At 32.3% G+C, this 17,975-nt stretch overlaps 4 protein-coding genes across 4 annotated transcripts; 2 read left to right on the forward strand and 2 right to left on the reverse strand.

Moving 5' to 3' along the window:
* Window positions 1-4,289: 4,289 nt before the first annotated feature.
* LOAG_02986 (hypothetical protein) lies at window positions 4,290-5,484 on the forward strand (the record flags this gene model as incomplete). The annotated part of the gene is made up of 4 exons (XM_003138523.1): window positions 4,290-4,405; window positions 4,716-4,823; window positions 4,988-5,090; window positions 5,323-5,484. 4 exons carry the CDS (start codon window positions 4,290-4,292, stop codon window positions 5,482-5,484), a joined length of 489 nt encoding a protein of 162 aa, XP_003138571.1.
* Window positions 4,830-6,961, reverse strand: LOAG_17844 (hypothetical protein). The gene is made up of 3 exons (XM_020450509.1): window positions 6,825-6,961; window positions 6,261-6,430; window positions 4,830-5,027 (listed from the first exon to the last, which is right to left on the reverse strand). Exons 1-2 carry the CDS (start codon window positions 6,906-6,908, stop codon window positions 6,278-6,280), a joined length of 237 nt encoding a protein of 78 aa, XP_020305802.1. The 5' UTR covers window positions 6,909-6,961; the 3' UTR covers window positions 4,830-5,027; window positions 6,261-6,277.
* Window positions 6,962-9,359: 2,398 nt separating this feature from the next.
* On the forward strand, window positions 9,360-9,745 carry LOAG_02987 (hypothetical protein; the record flags this gene model as incomplete). Its single annotated transcript, XM_003138524.1, has 2 exons — window positions 9,360-9,504; window positions 9,681-9,745. 2 exons carry the CDS (start codon window positions 9,360-9,362, stop codon window positions 9,743-9,745), a joined length of 210 nt encoding a protein of 69 aa, XP_003138572.1.
* A 2,292-nt stretch (window positions 9,746-12,037) lies between these two features.
* On the reverse strand, window positions 12,038-17,832 carry LOAG_17845 (variant SH3 domain-containing protein; the record flags this gene model as incomplete). The annotated part of the gene is made up of 17 exons (XM_003138525.2): window positions 12,038-12,303; window positions 12,433-12,489; window positions 12,722-12,789; window positions 12,884-13,025; window positions 13,130-13,279; window positions 13,811-13,889; window positions 14,160-14,321; window positions 14,423-14,520; window positions 15,001-15,205; window positions 15,383-15,535; window positions 15,893-15,980; window positions 16,063-16,210; window positions 16,634-16,795; window positions 16,865-16,976; window positions 17,077-17,174; window positions 17,369-17,568; window positions 17,745-17,832. 17 exons carry the CDS (start codon window positions 17,830-17,832, stop codon window positions 12,184-12,186), a joined length of 2,130 nt encoding a protein of 709 aa, XP_003138573.2. The 3' UTR covers window positions 12,038-12,183.
* Window positions 17,833-17,975: the final 143 nt, after the last annotated feature.

The raw sequence follows: 17,975 nt of genomic DNA on the forward strand, positions 1-17,975 counted from the left end.
CACAACACGGGGTGTCGAAATCTTGTAAGTAAAATTAAAGCAATGAAGAGGATATAAGCTAACAATGGAAAGCGTAAACAAAAACGTCTCAGTACCTACACAATGGACAGTGCCAAAGGGTAGCCATACCTCTATGATAGCCCCGATGGAGCTTACAAAGCTCCTCCTATATGTATATATATGAAAAAATCTCGAGACAGACAGTTGAGTTCACTTTTACAATCGAGCAGACAATACATCCTCATCGCTTATCCCGCGGGTAACCCACAACCAACGATATCTTCGCATATCCGCCACCATTGCACAACAAACTACGATATTCTTCTATTCACTAAATACATTCCCGTAACGTATTCCTAACTCAACGACCTATCAACTAACCGACAGTCAAATTATTGTCCAAGGGAACGACAAGAAGTTTGCTAGTTGATCATATTACTTGCTTTTTTTATAACTCGTTTATCATTGCTAACCAATTCATCGTGTTATATACATACCTATTTTATACCCTTTTTCTTGTTGTTAACTAGTAATATTGTGCAAGAACAATATTACACCCTGAATAAATCTGTATCACCGAAAAACGATCAACAGAAAAACAATTTCCCAAGAAAGGCAGGCTTTCTTTTTGATAAAATAAGTACAACGAAGCCATTATTACTTATTCCTGAAGAATGCTAGAGGAAAAGAAATTCGTAATTCATATCTCAGATAAACGCCAACTAAAGAACTTGAAGAAATATTAGAAAAATCCATGTGGAAGAGCTTGACTCCTTTAATTTCTGCCCTTTCAAACTTGACAGTCATTCCCTCATAGTATCTATTTACCCTTTCAGGAATACAAATTGGTAATTTATTATAAACGCTTTGGCTATTATTACTTCTATAAATCCTCATTACTGATTATTGTTCTGCTAGCTTACTGCAATTTGCTGATAGTGTTAATGGAGCTGGATGAAATGTAGAAATAAAAGGATTGGGTGTTGTCCTTGTATATCCAAAAAATCCAAATGTTGTATTTGCGTTATCAAACATTCGTCAAATTATATCGATGCCAAATTTTTGCATATTATGATGTAGATGTTTTTGTGAGCTTTCATCGGGGCAAAAAAGCGCCATATTTTCATTTTTTGATTTTCGTCATTCATTGGTTTGGATTATTTCTACAAAAACAAAATCGGAATATTTCTATTTGTAGACAGGAATATTTTGATATATTTTAATATTTCGATATACTCGATGTATTGTAGTGGTGCGAAGTGATTAAGAAAACCGATTAATTAGACGGGTAAAGATTACATCTTTAATGAATTTCTTTAAAAATTCGCCGTCCGTGTTCAATTTATGTTTCATGACCCGATTTAGATTGCCGCATAATTTTACAGTTTGTAAAGCAAGCACTGTAAAACCAAATTACGATTAACTTGCATATGCTTTGTTTTCGTATAGGTATCACTGTCATCATTTGAATTGGTGTCGCGAATTTGACCTTCCGAAACTTCGCTTTTAGTAGTAACACTTAAGTTTTTACTTTTATTTGTGAAGAGTGGTATCTTCGCAAAAATTTATATTTAAACTCTTTGAGAATCAATCAAAGTTAACTATGAGTTAGCTGGGCGGTTGAGTTTTTTAACTTGCTGAGCTCTTTTTACTTTAAGTTACTTTGAGTTTGAGTTCATACGTCTATACTTAGTGCTGGACATTAGCAAAATGCACACTGTCTTGCCAAAAAACTTGAGTAATCTATCCGTTTATTTCTCTAATTCTTAAACTTAATATAATTTATAGCTGCACTAGCTACAGGCTATGTGTTTTATAGCTGCAGACTATGTATTCCTGTAATGTCACTTAAGGTCAGCGGTTCAGATGGTCGTAATAGTGGAAGCGACATCAAACAGAAATTGGGGAAATTTTTTTTTGAGACATTTCAGCCTTCACACATCACAAATATCGTATTGCCTTTTTTCTCATCTGTAAAATTCTATTTCAAATCTTGTACTTTAGAAACTTCCATCAAATGCTTTTCTATCCTTAATCTCTCAATCGCAATCCTAATTCTTAGAGTCTCCTAATCCTAATTTGGCAAAAACTGTGTTGGCAAAAATAAATTTCGTTTTCACTATTCTTTTAAAGATACGTGGCACAATATCATTGAAAGTAACTCAGTTATACTTTTTGGACAGAAATGACAACGATGATGTCTTGGGTGTTGATGATGAACGACATTCCAAATATTAACTAGCAGATAATATAATTGCAGTTAAGTAATTGTGGATAAAATGAGTGTTCAAACATTCATTTCTTTTCCATCAATTTAGAGCTGGGGAAGCTAATTTCATGCTAATTTTCCTGTCATCCAGAAGTTATGGAAGCGAAAAATGGCGGACATCTTTAACATTTGCCATAATTGTTGTATTGTGTAATTTCACAGAACCTATCAAAAATCAGAAATAAATGAAGATGCTAGTGATTATCAATAGATTTTCACAGCATTGTCTTCCGTAATTTTTGTTTTTGAAGTATGTTTTAGGAAACTTCAGAGATCTTAGAACAGTTTTAGACACATTTTTTTTCGCCACAACTCAGGTGAAATTACGTTTTATTTATCCAGTAGCGTTCCAAAGATTCAAGTTATCTATGAATTACGGGAAAAGTTTTTTAAAGACAATTCGCCATTATAGGATTTTTCGTAGTTCCTTTGATTTATGAGTTGGCTTTCAGAGATTTTATTTGATTTCACCTTACTTTTTATTCCTTTCTATTGGAATTGACATAAACAAGCAAGATCACTTTCATCAAAGCCATTCATTTTTTAAAAAAATAATTGCATGTCCGGAAATTTCTTACCACTTCGTATTGAAAAAAGTTTTGTAACATGAAACGAGTTTTTTTTTTTTGTCATTTTATTGCTATTGTCTGGTTATTATTTTTCAATTCCATCACTTTACTGTCGTATTCGCCAAATTGTCCTCATTTATGCAAATTATTTCCAAGCTTTTAGTGCTTTTTTAAAGTATATCAAATTATGATGAGGATATATCCTTCGGTCCCTTTCACAGTCATCCTTTTTATTTTAATCTTCTACAAAAAATTTCTATTCTCAATTGCGATTCGTATTTTAATGATATTTTCTTAGATTATGAAAAATTCTTTTTTTAGCAAAGCAGATATATTTATTCTGGCTTTGTATTTTTTTTTTGATGATTTATAAATTTCTGTTTTGCTTTTGAATTGTTCCAAAAGTTATTTTGGTTTCCTTTAATCTAAATTTTGTAAAAAAAGTGATTACCCACCTGACCATTTCATATAATTGTTTTACAAATTCCCTTAATTGAAATAAGCCAACAATAAAATTTCTCTTGAAGTTTATTGCACTCATTTTTCAAAAATATGAGCTCAAAAGCTCAATATAATCTTAAACATAATATAATCGTTGGAGTGAAGTTTGGAATAAAACTGAAATATTAAGGTTTCAACTGATAATTACAGTTGTAGCGAAGTTTTCAAACATAATTACATCTTGTTATTTCGTAAATTATTTTCAGTATACACTGTAGCATACACTGTAGTGAATATGTTTCATCACTAGTCTGAGTAGCAGATCAGGAACCTTGCATTGAGATTAACTTTTAGTGTCATTTGGTATTGATGTCACCAGAGGAAATGGAACCGCACCGATACATGACAACAGCGAAGCATTATACAATATCTTGGCAGTGTTTTGATTACGTGAAACAGAGTAATTATGCTTTTAGCAAAGGATTAGGTCCTACATTGCACTCATTTTGGTATTTATTCATCTTAAAACTTGATCATATTGACTTTTCCATTCTGCATGATACTAGGTCCTACATTGCACTCATTTTGGTATTTATTCATCTTAAAACTTGATCATATTGACTTTTCCATTCTGCATGATACTACCAGTAGCGAGAAAGCAGTTTCTTTAGATCATGCTAACTTCTGAACGGTTTATATAATGGACGTTATTATCTCCCGATATTCTGCCCACTACTTTCCCTATCTCTGTGATGTGTTGTTTAAAGTCCTCGCATACAGTCGCTTTTTTTTCTTCCTGATAACTTTCGAAAATGAACGAAGCACTTTTCATGGAGGTTTACTGGGAAAGCGATACAAAATGTTAATACTTTCTAACCTTCCCCTCCAGTTCTCATCGCTATCTATTGTGAATTCTTGTTAGAACAAATGTTTTCCAAAAATATAACTTTCATTATTGCAGAATTGATTCATTTACTTTGCATTTCTCAACTAAAAAATTCACCAGAAGTATGTTGAAATACTTTTCCCAAGAGAAACATGAATTCGTCGCTAAGGACCGTGAAATGGTAAAAATCAACAATTCTATTAATTGTCTGAAAAAGCAAATTGCTTACGCTAAAATCAGGTTCGTCATTTTCTCAATTCTGCTGGACTTGCAAGAAATGATTTCTACTTATTAAGTTCGATTGGAACGGAACAAATTGCTGTCGTGTGGGACTTCTTATTATATGCTAAAATACTCTGCTACAAAACAGATTTAGTCTAGCCCTTATTCAATTAGCGCATTAGAGTAATACAATCCTCTTCATTTTTCATTATCTTTTTTAGCGAATCGAAACCATTTCCTCTTGCACTTTGTAACTTTCAAAAATGTTCCTTATTAGTTGAGAACCTTTTGCAGACTTCTTAGACGGTGCTAAGACTCCTAATTTAAGGTCTAGAAAAAATCATGAAATTATAAATAAGTTCCGAGATCGATTGCTCTATTTGTGCGATGAATTTTACGACACGAAACGCTTGTTCGAAGGTGGAAAAAAAATTAAGTAAGTGCTCATATTTAATTCATTCAATCTTATCAAATCATCCAAAATATTCTTTGCTATTCTCGTGCAGGATTCACCCGTCCAAAGAGTTAATACAGAAAAATTATTTAATTTTATTTGAAGTTCAAAATTCTTCTGAAAATTAAGTATGTGACCTCGCATAGCACTCCATCCGTCTCTGCTGATACTGATTACATCATCGACCTGCAAAATGAACTGAAGACTACAGAAAACAAGATACAGTTACTGCGAGACAAACTAAATGTGGTAAGCATATTTCTTCGAAAACATTTGAACTTTTTGAAACTAAATTCCAAATTTGATTTCAGAGTAGGATTGTAAAGGTTTTCCGACCTCTGAATTATTCATTTTTAACCTGGGAAAGAAAAGTTTACGTTTAGTCCAATAAATATTAACTTTTAAGAGGTTGGGCCAAACTATGCACTGATTTTTCAAATTCTTCATGTCTTCCTCCAGTTTTAGTTTTCTAAAGTTATAGTGTCAACGTCATATATCTGAGCTTCGCATTCAATTAGTCTTGACTGATCAGAAAGTGAAACAAAGCGAGAAAGATAAGGCTCAACTACAAATCCTTTGTGCGAAAGCAGAAATTACTTCCTTGCAGTGTCAAATTCAAGAAAATCGAGAGGGGCTTTTTTGATGACACCAATCAGGAAACTATCAATATTTTTTGATTAATGAAGACATGACATTTATATCATTTAGCGTGGTACTGTAAGAGTTGTTTCTTGTCTGACTCGCATTTTTCCTAAAAATTTGATCTTCATTGAAAAAATTTCTATATTTGATTGTTTCAACAAATTATTGTAGGAATTCTTGATGACTTCTAAAATAGAAGAATTTGAGGAGTTTGGAATAACCTAACAGTATCATGGGATAGCAACTTTTATTACGGGATGGAATGCCGGGAATGTGGGACAGAAATCATTTGTATCTACTTATATGTTGGCGTACAAGATATCTGTCCAGAAATTCAGGCTGGATTTCAAATCTTTTTTTATTAAATTTGGTGGCTGTGCTATTTACTGGCTGGACTAAAAAGCTGTCCTATTCTGGTGATTAGAAAGTTGTAATATTCCAATGAACAGAGGTTTAAAATTTCTCGACTCTATCGTTTGTCCGTAGGTGTTCAAAAATCTAAAACGTGTCTTGAATTTGGTGAAAGAAACTTGAATTTTTAGCAAGAAAAAAATATAGACAAGTGACTTTCAGGATTTTTGACTTCCAGAATCTCGAATAGATGTCATTCAGATAATGTTACATAAACATGCAAATTACTGGTGTTCAATAAAAACAGAAAGATTGTGTCTCATGCATGTTTACATAGTAAAAAGGAGTGAATATTGAACTAGTAATTGCATTCGAACGTTTACATCATTAGTTGAAAGCAACTCAATGCAAATTTATGATTCAAACCTGGAAGAGCTTGCAAATTAACCAATCCATGCATTTCTTAGCAGTGAATTAACAACTCGTTCACTCATTTGCTTTTTGGCGATTATAAGTGCTGGATTGGCGAAGAACCATTGTGGAGCGCCATTGTCAACCATGTCGTCGTTACCAGAGTGATAAAATCTGTTTAAAACCTGAATTGCTACATGGATTGTTAGAATTCTTGCAGGAAATATGTCGCTTTCTTAAAAAATCGAAATAAGCTTTGATTAAAACTGTTTTAACCGACTAACTTGTTCAAGCACTTATTTGAATCTTCTTTGGTAAGAAATAAGTCCTATTTTAGGATGAGAGTTATTACTTGTTATTCTATTCTATTCTCTAAATATAATGAGGAGCAATAATTAGGAATTAAGAACTTGTTATACCTGAAGATTAACAATCTATGCCCTATCTTTAAGGTTTCCAGAATTAATTTGTACCATTTTGACGAACTATATTCCATCAACATATTAAGTGTTGGGCAGTGCTCAATATCGAGGATCATTGTGGAAGAAATTCTATGTTAAAATAAGCAGAAAAACTTACTGTAGCTGTTGAGCAGTTTACAACGATCGAGAATAACCATGGGAGAAAATAAATACCAATTTTTTGCAATGTCAATTTTGACATTTCGTCCCGTTATGAAGTTAAAGATAGCAAAAGAAATACCAACTGCTCTGAAATTTACAGCCAATTTCAAACGACAGTTGGCTTATCTAGAAAATTTTTAACTAAGGAATAATTAAAGGTTAGATAAACTTATCAAATTACATACACTTTAGTCGTAAAGTAAGTGTTAGTGATGTGATAGAAAACGTTAATAAGCTATTCAAAGTTGTTATATAAAGTTACTTCAAAGAGGAATATGAAAGGGTGTAATTCAGTTCAAGTAATTAAATGCCTTCCCTTTCTTATTTAATGGATACTATCCTCTTTGCCCTCAATATTCGACGAATCAAAAAGGGATATTTCCGCTTTTCATTTACGAATAACAACGGGACAGACAATGCTTAGAGATTCCAATAACCATGGTGAATCAGATATAAAAATGGAAAAAGTAGAGAAGGGGAAAGTGAAAAATGAGCTTAGAGGAAGTTCTAACGTGTCTTGGGAGCATAAACTAATGAATGTATATAAATTGATGTGTCAATAATTAATAGATTAAATAATAATAATTATTCTGTGTAGATAAATATAAATTATTATTAACTGTAAGGTAATGATATTTATGCCTGTCGCAAAAATTATATGAATATATTTATTTACAGAAACTATTACTTATCACGAGTAAGTCGCATGCCATGGAAATCAGTTAGGCAAGTTCGACCCATTATTATTTGTTTTGATTATTAATAAAACACATTTTAATGGTTAAATAAATTACAATTTCATAATTTATATTTATCTACAAAGAAAAATTCAATTCCACCCCAAAATTAAAAAATATAAAAATCGAAACTTTGATATTAATTCCAAAAATAATGAATTGCTTGATTTGAAGAGCGATAATTTCAAGTAGCAAAGCAATTGATGGGTTATAATTTCCATCTCATATTGTATTGCATGCTTTACATAAAATCTCTAATTCAAATAAAAAATAAGTAAATAATGTAATTTAAAAAAAATGAAAGCAATAGTTTGTGTAGGGAAGTTAAATACATCACATAAATTAAATCCAATTAGCTTCAGATGTTGGAAAATTGCGATTTCCAATGATTCAACAAAATAGCGTTTTTTTAATTACAAGTTTTATTAGCCAGGTAAATTATGGTTCATACCTATCTATAGAAATAGATTCGATTCTATCCCAAAATTCTGTCATTCAAATCCGAGATTTCGATAAAACTTAATGTTAACGGTTAGGAGAAATCAGAAGCACACTTTTTTTCTTATCATAAGCAGCTCCTTTTTATACGTTGTTAATAACATTTTACAGCATATTTTAGAGATGAATTTTAATGCATAAATTTTAAATGTAAAATAAATTAAAAGAAAAAAGTAAATTATGTGCAAAAGCGTTAGGAATAATATTGCTAGAACACTGAGTATAAAAAGCTTATTTGAAATCTTTCCTGCGAAGTATTAACAAGTTTTCAAACTGATGGATTCATTATCAGATAGTTTGAAAACTTCTGAGAACTTTTCATTTCCTTTTTCATTTTTCAGGAAAGCCTTTTTCTTTTTATTTTTTTCTTCAGAAAACTTTCTATTTTTAGAAATTCAAAATTTCGAAGAAAACTAAGTTCTCAAAATTTTTGTCATTTTTGTATATCACTTGTTAAAATTAATCATCGCACGATTCATTTGTTCGTATCAATAATATTTTATTTATTAAATTTCAGACAACACGAACTTTTCAAAGAATGCAAAAATAGTGAAGGAATAATTAGTGAAAGGTAAAGGTACTAATACTATCTTACTTCGAAATTATTTAAAATTAAAGCAAACAAGAGAGTCTCAACGGGAAGAAATGGATATGAAAAGGATTGGACAAAGAACCAGGCCTCATTTATTTTATAAGTAAACATATACACTGCGGAGACAACATTTACTTCAAAAGAAAAGATAAAGTGAAAGGAAGTGAAGTGAAGAAAAAATTAAATTTCACGCATCCTTGCTCATTCATGAGCAATAAAAAAGTAACGGATCTTTCTAAGGGATTTCCTCAAAATAAGTTTTATAGGAATAAATTAACTTTAACATTTCTCTTCTCTTCTTTCTCCCTTTTTTTATTGGGTCTTTGTCTATCTTACTACTCTCTTCATTATTTTTTTCTGCTCAATATCTTTTCTTTTACCTTACTTGTTTTTTGTACTCTATTTTTTCGTTTACTTAATTTCCTAAATTTAATATGCAAATTTGGGATGAGTCTTGTCATAAAATTAAATATTGTATATAAATTTCGAGCAAGATAAATTTAGAACTTTTACTATTGGCTACAAAAGCGGTTGGTTGGTTATCATTTATTCATTTTCTGTCATACATGGAGTTGTGATTTCGAAGTGATTTTAATTTCACTTACATAAAAGTTTATGATCTTGTTGCTGAAGAATTACAAAGCTGGATATATCCATGTTCCAGATGGGTGATAAATACGAAGATTTGGGGCCAGCAAATGCTCTTCCACCGCCGCCACCTCAACCACAACAAGTCTTTCCAACTGCTCTCTCAAGTCAAGCTTCACAAGATCGTACAGAATTGAGATCTGCTCAAATAGGACCTTCAGGTTTGCTTCTTGTCATCAAAATGAGTTACTGATTTCAAGAAGGAAAAAAAAAGATTTCTGAGTTCTTCGATTAGCTTAGGCGAAGGTTTGTAAATATACATTATCGAGACGTATAGTAAAAATAAAACATCAAAATTAAAGTTTTTTCTACGCGAAAGTAATTTTGGTAACTTAAGGCATTAAAGGAGCAGCAAAAGGGAAGCAACCAAAGAAGGCTTTGGTTCGTTGTTTGTTTTGTTGATGCAAATTCATCCAATACATCTTCATTTTAAAATCATTCATTGGCCGCAAGTTTTTTTAATCTATTTTTAGACATCAGAGAAGTTTAGGTATGGTTGAAAAGCAAGAAGTAACTAGCAATGCAGAAAGGAAATAACTTCCCAGCACTTTCTTTTAAAATTCTTTCCTCACTTATATTTCCTTCTCAATTTTTTTAAGTTTTTGTTTCAAAAATGTTATTGTTATTCAGGTAGACGAAGATGAAGAAGAAGGTGGGTGCTATTTTCAGTACAATATATTATGAAAATGGTTAAAATGATCAAATAGATACGAAAATTGAGAACTTGAGAAGACCAATTTTAACTTCGCTAATACACAGTGAATTTATATTGCTATACCATAATTCTGAAGTAGCAAATTGCAATATGGTCACACCATATTTCAAATATCCAAATTTTCTTAAAAGAAGTTCAAAGATTCTCGAGATTATACTTTAGAGATCAAATATACAGCTGCGCAAAAGACATGTATGGTGATGTCAGGCATAATGGGAATATTTTTTTTGATGGCAGCAATTGCTGCAATTGTTATTTTGCTCACTGGTTATAAAATTTTTTCATAGGTTTCTATTGCAGTCTTCACTGTTTTAAAATCAAAAGTGAAATTTTGAAAGTAAAAAAGACATTTCTCCAACTTTGTTATACACAGTCACACACTTGAAGGACATTGTATTTACAGCAAACGTGAAAAAACGAGTCAAAATGAACGGTGTTATCTCTTTTTTCAAAGTTATTACTATGAAAAAACTTCATGAAAGTTGATGAATAACTTTAGAAAAAAAAAGGCTTGCATCTTTTTTCGTGTTCGTTGTTTGCGTGGAAGGCATGAAAAAAGAGTTGTATTATAAGTTATGGCAAATATTTTAAATTGGTTTGTTAAGATCCATTAATCCAAACTGAATTCTCACAAAATAGTTAGAAATCTATTGCAATAATATGAAAATATAAGGTGACACAAGTTTTTTCAGCCCACAATTAGCCATGCCTAACTTGGCATGTCTATTTCCTCTACCACAACACAATTTTTGTGTGTGAACATTATCCTCGCTGCTTATGTGTACTGTACTCTTACAACTTCGTGTAATCTGCCACGACGTTTCTTTAGACGTGAATAAACCGCGACTCATTTCAATTCAATTTGTTTCATTCTTCTTTATTTCATCGTATTGCTATATGTGATGTTTGTTTGATCTTAACCTTCTTTTACGTTAAGATTTTTTTTTATTTTTTTGACTCAAGACATAGCAAATCGTGAGGCTAATTTGCCCTGCTTAACTCCAGAACACTGAAACTACTGGATCTTTGACTGCAACATTAACTAATCTTGCAAATAATTTTATTTCGTTGTCGATAATTTTTGACTTTGCCGTAGAAAACATGATTTACATTTGCATTATCCACCTTCAATGCAAAACAAAACATTTTAATCCCAACATTTTCCTTACACAGAAACCGATAAAATTAACAGAAAAATAGTAAGGACAATAACTGTAACGCTAAGAACTGTAACGCTGAATTTTTGTTACATTCATAATGAAGGCAGTACAAAGAATGATAAATTTATGCAAATTCGTAAACTTACGTAAATATACAATGCAAAAGTTCCATGAAGCACTCGTTTTAAAATAAAATTTTGGTAACAGGACTGGAGGTGCAATGGTGAAGACCGATATTCACGTGACCAGTAAGAACGGAAATATATTTACTTAAATAATATCTCAATCAAACACGACCAATTTCAGGGACTATCCATTCACTATTTCAAAGTGCTCCTTCACGCTTGAATCGCTCCATTTTACATTTAATAACACCAATAACTAATTTAATAGTCAACTCAAAACTAACAAATCGTCATGTCCGGTCTGGCTCGGATTATACAAATATAAAATGACAGCAGTTATAACAAAATTAAACATATGAAGACAAGGTGTAAGCTCTTATGAAAAAAATTGTGGGAGTGATTAAAATTCTTTTAATTTAAAAAAATACGGAACAAATGATAATCAGAGATCTTGAAACGATTAATTACAGTACTTTTTGGGACCTCTCAATTCAACACCAATTGGTAATGACACTAATACGCTAGCAGCGCTATTTGCATTCCTTTATAAAAAGAACGATGTATCCATTTGGGGTAGGATATGATAACTAAAATCACCTAACATTTGCGGATAAACTATTGACTAGATTACAAATCTCCTTCAATGAAGATAAATGCTAAATTACCTAAAACTCTCATAACTACAAGAGACAAACTGCCGAACAAATTCCCTTGACAACATATAGTATCTCATATATCATCGATTTGGCTTCATTCTTAAATTCCTTTTGATATCGATAAAGTATATAAAATAGGTCATAGATGGCAATCACCACATTTTCTAATAGGTCTGATTTGATTTTAAACATTCAGCGAACTTTTGCTGTTACTCAATCGACGAAATCGCTCCATTAAATGGCGGACATTTTCCTCAGCTCCTATTTTCGTATGTCTTTGATGGAAACGAAAATCAGCAGCTGCCTGAGAAATGAATGACTTTTGCAAAAATATTCATATTCTTAGAGATGTTAGAATTTCTATTCGACTAGCAGTATTTAAATTTCCACTTTAATCGCTGACAGATTTACAGAAAAAAATAGTAAAGACAACCTTAATAACGCGCAAACGCTGCCGATAGTTTTTCGCTCGAACATGATCATTTAGTACCTGAGGTAATTTTTTTTTTTTTTTTTTTACAAGAGGATTTCAAACATAAGAGTCAATTAGAAACAAATGTAAACAATTCCTTCAAATCGTTTAGTGACATAGCATGCATATTTTTGGTTTCCTTAGATTAACGACATCTTATATTAAGAATTTCTGAAAAATGTTTTCTTCCTGGGAAAGATTTCACTCCAGTAATCTAATCTTTCATTTACAACTAACAAACAAGAATTACCTGCTGAACATATGAAGATGGAAACCAGCCACTGTAAAAATCACAAACTTTTTCTCCGTAAAACCAACCTGAAATAATGCTGTTAATACTTCCATTCCTTCATATTCAGCAATTTTCATAAATATTAACTACATACTAATTGAATTAAACTAGATTAATGACCATCTGGCATTTTGCGTAATATATTGATTAGATCGCCTTTCTCCAATGGCAACTCGTCTTCCTGCCCAGGGGAATACCGATGTACGGCAACAGCTTGTGGGCAATCCCAATCAGCATAGATTTTTTCTTCTGGATTGGTACACTGCAACGGTTAATTCAAGTACCATTAAAATATTGTAGACAGAATTCATTGCAATTTTGGAAAAATATGAATAAATGAAACTAAAATATAAATGTTATTTATACAGCAGGTGGTCTTAATGCGGACAGCCATCGTTCACGATCAGTTTCGGAATCGGCATTCAAAAGAAGCTCCACTTGTTTCCCTACCGCATTATGCATGAGTGTACAAATGAAAAGATGCGGCTTCTTTAGCGGAATGTGCGATGTCACGGACTGCAACAACTAAAATAATACATTCAGCACTGAATTTCAACCGTGTAGTTTCAAAGTATTACATTCTGCTATTAAAAAGGTATTGAGAGAATGGTTGGAAAGTAGTGAGCCAACGAAGAAACCATAAATGTAATGCAAAAAGTAATTCCGAATTTAAAAACCAATTAACTATAACAAATTCTTAATACGATCACATCCAATATTACGAAATAAGTATGATGTAATTCATCGAGGATTTTTGAAAAAATCTAAACTTTATGATCGCAGTTAATTTATTTATACCACTTCAATAAAGTTTCTAAATCCTCGTCGACCTCCCGGAAGATTCAATTATTGAAGTGCAAATGAGTTACTATTTCCTGGCGTTTAAATTTGATAGGGATAACGATGCAACATGAACTAGTTGATGAAAGCAAACATTGCAGATAATATGAAGACCTCTTGATTACTCATTGTAGTCCGGTAATTAGCGCTCAAAATCTAAAATTTATGGAGTTTGAAAAAAAAAAAATCTCTACCAACAGAACGAACCTTGGGATCATTAATTTCAACCGGTTCAATATCGACAAATCTCCTTGCGGAATAATCTTTGCATATGTAAGTTCCATTACTGAAAAAATAAATATGTGCAATGAATTTAAAGGAATCAATTCTAACTTTATTCAACCAAATGATGATGAAAAATAAAGTCACATAGTTATGGGAAAGTTTTCGGGATTTTAATGTTATTGAATAAATAGATTGCAAAAATATCATAAATCCTTTTTAATTTCGATACTTTTAATAGCTCCTAAGTCGACATGTGAAAATTTATCGGTGATAATGATCAAAGTCACTAATTTTAAAAGAATAAATCAGAAAAGTGAGATGAAGTGCCTACACTTTCTTCTTGGTTAACATGATAATATCACTAAAAAGGAAAATATATATGCTTTGGAACTGTTGACGAGTATTTAAGAGCTTCTTGGAACGCTTTTCATTCAGACAAGTAAGTGACCCACGCTTGACTAAGTAACGTCCCGATGAAACCAGCGGAATCCGTCTGAAATGAAGCAGATTTAAGTAATAGTAATAACAAGTGTGAAATATAAACTGAACTCCGAAAGATATGGAAATAATTAATCATTAAATTGAGCAAAATACTTCAAATCAGATGATTTATAAACGAGACGGCGTTCAATTTCCAGCAGTTGCTCGGTGCGTTCCATTTGTCGAGCACCTTCATTACAACAACTGACAGTCTAAAATTTGAAAAGGAATGAAGGACTTTTTTATTTAAATATGAAGGGAAAAGTGGAAAAGCTCGTTTTGTCCAACTTATTTTAAAATTCTTTTCACTTTTTTTAGCAACTTACAGATGGCCTTTTTATTCAAAACAAGGTTGGACCCATCACCGTTTAGATGCATGTCCCCAAATGGACAAACTTGTTTAAACACTAAACAGTCAGAAAGTTAAAGTAACTCCATGTTTTCAGATTAGCTTGCAATCTACCAGCCAATCTAATCACCTCTTATGTAAATGACAATGATAAATTCTAATTCCCTTCTATAACACAACTGAGACCATCTCAAAGAGCGTATACTACATGAGACGACAAAATTCTCATCAATCACTGTAGTAAAAGAAACTTCTGGTTAAGATAAATCTCACAACCTTGAATGTATTTCCTTTCGACCCTGACCAAATTGTTATTTTGTATGCTTCAAAGCAACAGACATACATGATTGGCTAGATGCAATGCAATTTGAGCAGTGTGATAGTTTGTTGGATTTTGTTGTGTATGTTCAAGGATTGCAATCAACAAAAGTGGATAACGAGTAACTCTCTGCATGGGTAACATCAGGAATGAACGCATATCCAGTCCTTGACATAGACGATCGCTTTCCAAGCGCTGAATGCAAGAGAGGAATGAAGGATTTTCGGATCTGCAATTAGAAAATTTAGAATTTTCGAAAAACCACTTGATCATTCCCTATTTTGCCCGATCTACAAAGGCAATAGTGAGATGATGACAGCATAACCGATAGTGAAATCGCAATACGATTCTGGTCACACGTCATTTTCCTTTTTAAATCGACTTTACTTTGCATAAAATTACGAACCTGAGTTTTCGAAGCGTTCGATCTTGATAAACTTGATTAGAACAATATTTAACATATGGATCGAAATTTGTTTCAAAATGATCGCACAAAATATCACAAACATCGGAAAGTACCAAACTTTCTTGTAGCCTATTTTCCAAATCTGATAATAACCTTAAAAAAACTCAAAACATAGGACGAAATTGAAAGGTTAGACAAGAATAGCAGTAGTGCTCAAGTCTAGAAAGGATTTAAAATAGCTTGAAAAAGAACAAATTTTCTGGATGGAAGCACAGAAATCGTGGCATTGTTCGGATTAAACTTCAGGAACGGCTGAATATTTGCTACAACTATGATTGCAAATTTTCTCTCAACGATTATATACATGTGTGCTTTTTTGCATGTGCAAGCATTTCTTTCTAACCTTCCAAATTAAAATCTATTTTATATTAATTAATTAGTCATCGAAATTTACAAACTTAAATTTCAAAAAACGAAAAAATGAATGAAATATTGCAATGGCTTTCTTACTTCTCACTACAATCCCGAACAGCGAATATATTGCTGAAAAGCTGCTTTCGTTCTTCATTTGTTATCACTGATGAAGGTCTTTTAGAACCTGAAAATTTGCTTAAATAAGCATTGAACCTTCTTCTGGTCAATTTTCTGTAAAATTTCTAAGAAAGAATTAAAAAGCTTACCAAGCATTTCAGGAGCAGCCATGAAATGGGTGATTAGGATATTGATTGAACGAAGATAAGATGCTTCACTGGTAATCACTTCAAAATACGCTTCCTGCAGTTTTTTCATACCTTCATCCAAACTTTCCAGTAAACCCGCATTTCTTACCTGAAACTAGTCAAATAAGGCTTAAAGGAAAGTCTTGAATTGAAGACTTGTTGAAATTAACAAAATGTTGGATCCTAGATAAATTATCAATAGATCAACTGCTAGTCTGGCACCGAATTTCTATGAATGGCAAAGCAACTGCTCATCTTTTGCTGCAGTCCTGGACCATCTAGTATTCCAGTCTTTCATCATCATCCTTATTCTTAATCAAAAGAATAGGACAACTATAAATTCAATAAAGTAAGACTAAAAGTTCAAAATAATAAGTACAGGAAGTCATCTCTTCCGAAAGGTATATCTTCCGAAACTAATTAAGGACTGTTTTTTGAAAGAAAAACATACTGAATATTGAATGCAACAATTTTAACCAACTATGACAGAAACTTGAAAAGTGAATTTTATAATATTAGAAAAGAGGTACACCTCTGGAAGTTCACACCATAACGACCGTTGACTAGCAAAATGGCTGCCTGCAACCAAACGATCACGTCTCATTGATGTGTTGGACGTAAGCTGTGAAATGGTTGTAGAACAGTCTGCACCACGCCCGCTATCGGTTGATATGGTCGAAGCAACTCGTTGCATCTGAATCTTTCAGAAAATGAGCATGAAAGGTGAAGTATTTCATCGGAAAATCAAGAGGGTTTTTTTAACCTTGGAGATAAAATTCGGTTGGGTGACTTCTTGCTCCTCTGTCTCATAAATCAGCCCGCTATTCTGTTCCATCATGTAGATTTGATAAAGCGGTTGTGGGTCCGGAATTATCCTGTAAGAAATCCTTCACTTTTCTGAGTGGCTACTATACCATCAGATTTTGAATTATTGAAGAATACTGTGCATTACGAAAAAAAGATAAAGAAACGAACCTCGCAGTATAAATTGACCGATCAATGTCTTTTAAGGTGTAACCTGATGACGTACTCGGTAGGTAATTATGCTCGGGTGATGGCGGAATTGATGAAATCTACAACTTATGCCAAAGATCACTTCTGAATGTACCGACAGCTTAAAACGCTCTCTTCCAAACAAATTCCAATTCAGCATAATTCAAGTTAATTCCAAATCCATGCCGGTTTCTGAGCTTTCTGACAGAATTTCTACATCGTATTTTATGTTCAATATTTTTTAGATTAAAATCTCAGCGAAAAGAAAACTCACAACTGTTTCATAACCTTCAGTCGATGGTTTTAGTTTACCACCTTTAGTCTGACAACAGAATCCATGATTATTGATATCATCGTAGTCTTGAATATGTCTGCAATCGCCAGATGTATTTTCTGTTTTGGTTGTAATCGAAGCAGCATCATGCAACAGTGGATCGGCACTCATAGATCTCCTCTTCGATTCCAGCACAATGTCTCAAAAAAACATTTGTATTAATTATTTATTACCATCTGTTAGTAACAAAATGACACTTCATATTAAAATGGTCCTATATCAAAAAAATGACTTTATACTCTCCACTATTTTCATTAACAAGAAATATAAGAAAATAACCAGCTCAAGGTGTATAAGTATAATCTCAAAGGTTTACCGGGAAGATTATCGTGAGTCTGAAATCTAAGACGAAGCTCTCGGTCAATTTCTGATAACATCGAAAATGGCTCATTTGATGCTTCCATGCCAACATTAATCACTTCATTGGATTGATTTTTTGCTTGTTCTACAGCAGCAAAAAATTAATAATTGGATAACTTAGAAAAACATGTTTTTAATCAGTACTGAAATTCAGGAAGAGAAGTACACTGACTACCATTAAATATCA

The sequence above is a fragment of the Loa loa genome (genome assembly GCF_000183805.2).
Source record: "Loa loa unplaced genomic scaffold supercont3.138, whole genome shotgun sequence".
NCBI classification, from domain to species: domain Eukaryota; kingdom Metazoa; phylum Nematoda; class Chromadorea; order Rhabditida; family Onchocercidae; genus Loa; species Loa loa.